This window comes from Drosophila subpulchrella, chromosome 3L (genome assembly GCF_014743375.2).
Source record: "Drosophila subpulchrella strain 33 F10 #4 breed RU33 chromosome 3L, RU_Dsub_v1.1 Primary Assembly, whole genome shotgun sequence".
Classification (NCBI taxonomy): domain Eukaryota; kingdom Metazoa; phylum Arthropoda; class Insecta; order Diptera; family Drosophilidae; genus Drosophila; species Drosophila subpulchrella.
Window position 1 is genome coordinate 3,597,264 of NC_050612.1, and position 7,993 is coordinate 3,605,256.

Below are 7,993 nucleotides of genomic sequence, written 5' to 3' on the forward strand. Positions count from 1 at the left end.
CGTATGTGGTCCGATTTTAACAATTTCCGGCGTGTCGGTACTCAGAGTAAAAATCTCTAAAACTAGTTATCAATCGGGTATTTTTGTTTATTCATTTTGGTCCCTTATGTTGCTATATCAAATTGATATTTTCGAACATATGAAATTGGTATTTTCGAGCAAATCAATTAGACTTCTACATGAATGTACTATTTGAAGCATAACAGATCTGTACAGTGGTGTAGTGTTCTAAAAAATACTGCACTCATTCTTTACTGTACAGAATACTCTATAGGCCAGAAGAAGATAGCACATTTTAGAACATTTTCAGTGTACTCACTTTGAGTGAGAACATTATATGGTTGTACTCTTCGTGAGTGAGTACTACATTTGTCTTTTTTTAACACGCTGTGCAGCTTGTGTGTTAACTGTGTACAACTGTGCAGATGAGTGCAGTATTTTTTAATATGTGTATAAACATGGATTGCAATTAAGCTTATAGTTAAGATTTTGAGGTTCTGCAGTGGTGGTCAATAATTAATAAAGTGTCTCAGAAGTTACTTCTTCGCGATCCCGACCCTTTTTGTTTTTGTAAAATCTGTACTATCGTCTTCAACGCGATATAGACGATAGAAATATCGTCCTTTTGCATGCAGGGTCATTTGCCGTTTTGGATGCATTCATGATGAAGTCTAATATCAATGCAGAATTTTTTCATACCAGATTGATAACAGAATTCAAACAAACGTTTTTTTTTTTTAAGATTGAGGACGGTTTGTGGGAATTAGAGTGTGCGTGGCAACATTATTTTGGATCAAACCATAGGTATTGTCGGGACGAATACATTTAAGTTATTGCATCGTCCAAAATGTGGGCACCACAGTTTTCTTTGATTTGTGGGCGTTTTGTTTCTGAGATCACAGCGGTCAAACGGACGAAGGGACGAATAGAGGGACAAACGGACATTGATTCGGCTTGTGACCTAGAGAGCTTGAAATATACAAGGGTGGTCAAAAGTATTTTCACAAAAAAAAAGTTAAATATATTCATAATTTGAACTTACATCTTGTTAACTTTGGCATCAATGGAAAGGTAATTTAAATGTCGTTTGAATGATACAATACATTTCTTAACACATTCAGTACTTATTGAAAAGGACGAATTTGTGTGAAAATGTCCTTTTTGAACTTTTTTCCTCGACTTGAAAACTTAAATTTTTTGATGCAAAAAGTTTCTTCAAACAAAAATAATAGTAACTGGAAAAAGAATTTTTCAAAAATCATTTTTTATGATTTTTTTGAAAATGCTTAAAAACATGCATTTTAGCCATATTTTTATCTTTTTCATACAAATTTTTTCCGACAGTGTCACCTTTAAAAAATCATAAAAATATAAGCAAAATGATTTTTGAAAAATTCTTTTTGCAGTTACCATTATTTTTGTTTGAAGAAACTTTTTGCATCAAAAAATTTAAGTTTTCAAGTCGAGGAAAAAAGTTCAAAAAGGACATTTTCACACAAATTCGTACTTTTCAATAAGTACTGAATGTGTTAAGAAATGTATTGTATCATTCAAACGGCATTTAAATTACCTTTCCATATTTAACTGTTTTTTTGTGAAAATACTTTTGACCACCCTTGTATATACTTTATTGTGTTGGAAACGCTTCCACCTTCCTGTTACATACTTTCCGACGAATGTAGTACACCCTTTTACTCTACGAATAACGGGTATAATGCCAACAGTTATAAATTAAAAAAAAAACCAGCTTAGTTGGCCGCACGGCAATTAAACTAATTCTGTTGCAAAGGAACACGGAGATTCGAAAGCCTCATTAGACGCTACGTAGATTTGCTTTTAATGGGGCAAGTTTATTTGCTTGTTTTCTGGGTAACACCAAGTGACACATAAATAACATTAAGTAAATACCATTGGGACGCACGACGTAGCTGGATGGCTCATCCGGGGCAGAAACGAGCCCAGCGGAGTTTCTAGGCGATCTTGGGAAGCATTGCAAATATGCCGGGCTTGAGGTTGTTCACGTCCTGGACGACGAACTCCCCGCTGAAGTGATCGTTCATGATCAGAGTGCGCTTCTTGCTGGCGTCGAGGTGCATGGCCTGCCAGACGATTTCGAACTCCAGCTCGGGCAGGATGGCGGTGGTTGGGTCCTCCGGCCACCAGAACTTGTTGATGAAGTAGGAGCCCTGTAATGGACGTTTTAAATGAATGCGGTGCCAACGGTACCGGCCCTGGAACACGACCGAAAGGGGATGGAGGGTCAGCTGGAGCCGCGGCACTAGCAACCCAGTCCACTCACCTTGGCGACGGGGCAGTTATCGACGATGTTGCCGAACTCGCGGATGAATCCGTGCACGAAGCGGCCCACCGGGGACTTGTTGGCGAAGCCCAGGATGCGGCACACGTTCAGGGTGGTGTTCAGAGTGGTGGTGTAGAGCGGGTCCTGCTTGTTGGTGATGCGCACCTCCACGTGGACGTCCACGTCGAGCAGCTCCTGGTGCACCTCCATGCTGAAGTTCAGGTGCGGGTCGCTGCTGTCGTAGACCACTTTGTGGCTGAGGAACTTCTCGTCGCTCCAGATATTCATGTCCTTGAACTTGGGCCGCATCATTTTCTGGAAAAGCGGTAGGGGGATTAGTCTGCAGTCCACGGTGCTTCACGAGCCCTCACCTCAGCCAGGGAGCCATGGGAAAGGGCAAGGACGACGTGCGCCAGCACCAGGGTGTACAGCAACATTTTAGACCTAGTGCAGTAAACCGTCTTCACTGCCTGCTCTCGCCAGGCGGAGTTCTATTTATACGGAAATGGGCTGGGCGAATTTGTGTTCGATCTTATCGAAAATTGACTTTGCATTGAAACAGCTGAACGCTTTTCCGAAGTCCATCCACTTAGTTGACTTAATTCACCATGGCCACCTGCCGCACCTAATGTCCGGAGCACTTTGGCGACCATCGGGGCCTGACTAATCTTAATTGCATTTATATAAAAAGTGACTAATTGAAAAAGGGCCAGTCCCAGTGGATAATTGGAGCAAGATGCGCGAGGAGTTCACCCGAAGCTGCTGTGCCTGGGCCCTGATTCTGGTGGTGCTCATGCCCGTGACCGGAGCCTGGGTGAGTTGGAGCGGGACTGGTTGAAGCCTGGGTCGAAGCTCTGACTAACCGCCGGGGACAGCGCTCTTTCAAGGTCATCCTCACGAGCATTGACTTCGAGGCCAACGACAAGATCGTGGACATCCACGTGGATCTGCAGAACGAGTCGGGCGACTCCAAGCTGAGCATGGAAATCAAGACCCTCGAGGACATAGAGGACGTCCAGCTGGCGGTCGACGTTGGCCTGGAGTCGGACAAGGGGAACTTCTCCACCCTGATCAACCGCACCCTCAACTTCTGCAAGCTGCTGAAGCAGCGCAGCTCGGACCCGCTGGTGCGCGGGATCTACGAGGACCTGCTCAAGCACGGCAACCTCTTCAAGGAGTGCCCCATCCGGAGCGGCACCTACAGCCTCACCAACTACAAGGTGGACGAGGAGATGTTGCCCAGCTTTCTGCCGGAGGCCAATTTCCGGTTCGGCCTGGCGATTTCGAAGCCCAAGAGCGGAATGATAGTACGGTCCACCATCTACGGACGCATCGACAAGTCGAAGGGATTCGACAACCTCAAGCGGTTCAGTCTCGGCTGAGAGATGGACAACCTATGTGTTCTATGTACGGAGCCCCCCGTATACGGAGGAGGCGCAATAAAGCTGCGATGCGCGTCCAAGTCCGCCTTGTTTTAGTATTCAAACTGCCTTTTGTCGCACGATTGACGTCGTCATTGTCGCCCATCTTCCGCCATCTTCCTCCGCCCGGCAGTTCTCCTTCGTCGCCTCGTCACGTGTTTGCCTGCTCGACTGCGAAATTCACATGTTTACCCGACGGTGACAAGCTGTCTGCAGGCAGCCACCGGCAGCGCAATTGATGACGACGATAATGGCGTCGTAGGGGCTGCTTGATGAGCAACAGACGACAATGATTTAGAGTGTGGGTGGGGGGAGCTCCCTGCAGATGCATATTCTGGCGCGCTGATTGTACTGATATCCGTGGGGTGATAGCCAGGGCACAGTACCACACCGGGGAAAATCGAAGGTTAACATGCTCCACCTAGAAATCGAAACGGAAAGGATTCGCCGGCCAAGACTGGGATCTTGTCTGAAAATTTAAGTGGCAGCAAGGAGGTTATGTCATAAAACTTAAGATCCCATCCTAAAGTTTTCCAAACAATCTTAAATTGGGAAAACTTGGTTCTTGATGGTGCATGGTGCAAGTCATAACGTCCAGTATTCAATCACATTCGAACGCACTGTGCAGAGACAACATATTTACTGGTGCGGTATTATCGGTATTCTTATAAATTGTTATCCATTATTCAAGTTTTTAGAAATTTACATGTTTTTAGATGGTGTCATATCGCCCGAGGGACTGTGACACCTTTTGAGTGGGCGTTATGGCTTGCACCCTTATTATAACCGTTACTCGTAGAGTAAAAAGTTATGTTGTATTTGTTGAAAGTATGAAATAGGTACAATAAAGCGTTTCCGAACGAATCGTTTCCGACCATGTGTTGTACATGTATTCTTGATCAGAATCACTAGCCGAGTCGATCTAGCTATGTCCAGTAAGTCCGTCTGTCTGTCTGTCGTTTGTGCTGAGATCTCTAAAACTATAAAAGGTGGAATGTTGGTATTAAGCATTCAGATTCTTGGGGTTTCTGCGCAGCGTAAGTTTGTAACATCTGAGAGCCGTGCCCACATTTTTAATATTTTGAAAATGTTTAAATGTGTTAATTTAATACCCATCTACATCTACAAAATATTTCATTAAAAAGATATAATCTAATTAAGGAATATACGCTTGGTGGCGTGTTGTGTACAATCTCGGAAACAGCCGATTTGCTGCATGCATATCTTCATCTTTGGCTGAGTAACGGGTATCTGATAGTCGAGGCCATGGAATATAGCGTTTTATCGTGCTTTAACTGTGTTAAATTTACTTTTTATGCCCTTTTTCTCGTAAGAAATTTGACTATAGCCAATATTTTTAGAGTTCAGGGGATAAACAAAAATCATTTGAGACGATATATCATTTAATTAACTATCATGATGATATGAAATCTAACTTTAAGAAATCGAGACGAATTAATTAACTAAGATGTAGAATTGTGTCATAGTATGTTTTATTCTTGAACTAAGATGAACATTTTCTCAGTGCAGAACCGCATGGTTGGTCCTTGTTTAACTGCACCGAATTACCCAAACATGCCACGTAATAAGGCATACAACTGAAGGAGCAGGAACTTGTCGCACAAGTTTGGAGGCGATAATAAAAACTTGCGAATATTTAAAATTTTTCAGGGCACAGTCCTAGAAAGGGGAATCTTTGGGGGTTCTCCCATCTCCCTCCCAGCGTTTCTGTAATTAAGGATGCACTGCACATCGCTCGAGCTGAGAGTCGTTGACAGCAGCTAAAGACGCGTTAAGGCCATGAGTCACTTGATGAGTGAGAAAAAAGCTAACTTTTTTACCCACACTATACGTATATCTAAGCAGAGTATCGCCCTCAACCGGCGATAAATCTTCCGTAGAAAAGTGCAATAACTTAGAGGAGAGCGGTTCCTTTGAGCTTCCCGTTCAGTACATCATTTCGGGGCGCGAACTTAATTGCGCGAACAGTACACGTCAGAGCGTCACTCTGAATAATGGGTACGGTAACAGAAACTGAAGCGGTCGGCATTAGGTCTAAAAATTCCCAGGCTTTTGTGAGAGTTTCATTGAGCCGTTCGCCTCAGTTTAGGGTCAATAAAAGTCGCTTACACCGCCGAAAAACCTTCCACTTCTCTCTTCCCCCCTCGACAGGTGACTGAAATTGAAATGTATGCAATTTTCGTATCGGCTGAATTGTTCAAATTAAATTTGTTATATAAAAATGTTAATTTTTTGCTGTCCTGCTCTGTTCTGTTGGTTATTTTCTGCATTTGCTGTATACGCATTTCAATTATCGACATTTGAGTGACTTTTATTGAATTTATTTGGTTCGCTTCACCTTCGGCGTTTGTCGAAAGTCTGCTTTAACCAATAAAATGGATGCGAGCCGATGTTTTTTCGGCTTTGAGGTTATCAATTATTATTGTCACACTGTCGCAGATTGACTTGGGTTCTCGGGCTGGGGATTTCCGAGCGAGGGGGTGGAGTCGTTCTGGCCGCAAATCTTTTATTCCTATCAGGTGCACAAATAAAACGCGATTCTATTGCCATTGCCGGTTGAAATCCGTTTCCAAATTGCATTTAAATAGAGTTCTTTTGGAATAACCGGCGCATACATTATGCCAGAAAATAAATAGAGTTGGGTCTCGATCAACCGAAGGGAAGACTGAAAATTGGGGACCGCGAAATTGGGTTACATATGCTAATCGATCGAAAGAGGAGGGAATATTAATGAGTGGCGAAAAAGTCGAAGGCCCAATTGCCGATTCACGGTTATTATGAAAGACAGTTCCCAGTTATGATTTGGCGGGTTCGTTGACCTGCTCATAGATGTCACTTCCAGCGGACCCTCTCTTGATTACATCATAACTCATTGCCTGCGACTCCTCCTACATTTTAATTGGGTCTCGGCCAGACCTTAACCCCGAAATCGGGGGAAGCCGATCTCCGTTCTGTGGGTTAGCAAAGTCTGGCCGAATTTGAATTCGAACTCGCTTGGCGGCGATCTGCAATCGAAATCACAAATTTAGCCCCGCACACAACTGGAATGCAAATGACGCCCTCGGGCGGCAAACACTGTCGGAAAAAGAAAGGCGAAGGGGCGTCAAACTATATTTGCAGTCTCTCGGGGTCCAAGAGCTGTATATTCGAAGACCCATTGCAAAAATTTCGACTGTCCTGGGTTCAATGGCCCGGCGAAAGTTTCTCCCTTCGCGAAAGCTTAAGTGAATTGAAATTTAAAGTTTTCTGAAATGCCGCGGGCCGAAGATTGTTCAACTATGAAAATCCACTTACAAAAATTATGTTAATTGCGATGAGCAGGAGGCCCGGCCGGGGAAAATGGATTCTTATTAAATCAGGACGAGCCAAGGGACTTTTGCTGGGAATAAAGGATGAGGCATAAGTAGCATAACTGACAGACAATCGGCAAACAAACAGATTGCCAAAAATAACAGGCGACGGCAGTGGGCACCAGTTTCCCAAGTGAATTTTATGAAATTCTTCGCTTCTTTGCCATTCGTTGGGGTAGTAGGGCAGTTGACGGAGATTGAGGCAGTCAAAAGCCTTCGACTCAGCTCAATATTTGCACTCCGAGGCATTTGCCAGCTGGGAGTTAATTTCCACAGTCCTGGCATCTCTGCCCTGTACATCATTGGCTTCGCCTGTTCGGGTTCAGACATCATGAAGCGCTGGGCAAACAAAGGCTGAGCAAATTTTGTAATCAGTTTTTGCCAAAGTTCTTAATGCATTTAAAATAAAGTGATATCTCTGCCTTATAAAATAGAGTCAGTCCCTCAATGGGACTCCTTTCCCAGAGGTGAGCCCCCCGGAGCTGCGACTCCTCGGTCCACACTTAAAATGCGCATAAAGAACTGCCTTGAATCGATGGAATTTATCTGGTCCTGCACGCAAATTTTATGCTCCTTAGTGCCGACGGCGATGGCGACGACGAGCTTATTGCAATTGCTACAAATTTTTACATAAATTTAAGCTATGACAACGCCTCGCCCCGTCCTTCGTGGTCCTAGTTCGCATCCCTCTTACATCCTGGCATTATGCAAGGGCCGTTAGCATTTTCCCTATTTTTATGAGTTTTTTTCGCTTCTGTTTGAGCAATTTTTCGCCAGGTGGAAATCCACTTTCAATTGTTTGGGTATCTGCCTTTGGCGTCCTGGAGGTTTACATATTGCTCATTTCAGCAGCTCCCTGCGCAGAGGTGGGCGGCAGCCTCTTCTTATTGCCGCTGCCTGTT

The 7,993-nt window shown here is 44.1% G+C and overlaps 2 protein-coding genes across 2 annotated transcripts; one reads left to right on the forward strand and one right to left on the reverse strand.

The window, feature by feature from the left end:
• Positions 1-1,825: 1,825 nt before the first annotated feature.
• Positions 1,826-2,854, reverse strand: LOC119554334. The gene is made up of 3 exons (XM_037865199.1): positions 2,671-2,854; positions 2,300-2,614; positions 1,826-2,186 (listed from the first exon to the last, which is right to left on the reverse strand). The coding sequence occupies exons 1-3, from the start codon at positions 2,734-2,736 to the stop codon at positions 1,971-1,973; spliced, it is 597 nt and encodes a 198-aa protein (XP_037721127.1). The 5' UTR covers positions 2,737-2,854; the 3' UTR covers positions 1,826-1,970.
• Positions 2,855-3,035: 181 nt separating this feature from the next.
• LOC119554879 lies at positions 3,036-3,681 on the forward strand. Its single transcript, XM_037865965.1, has 2 exons — positions 3,036-3,113; positions 3,175-3,681. Exons 1-2 carry the CDS (start codon positions 3,036-3,038, stop codon positions 3,679-3,681), a joined length of 585 nt encoding a protein of 194 aa, XP_037721893.1.
• The last annotated feature ends 4,312 nt before the right edge of the window (positions 3,682-7,993 follow it).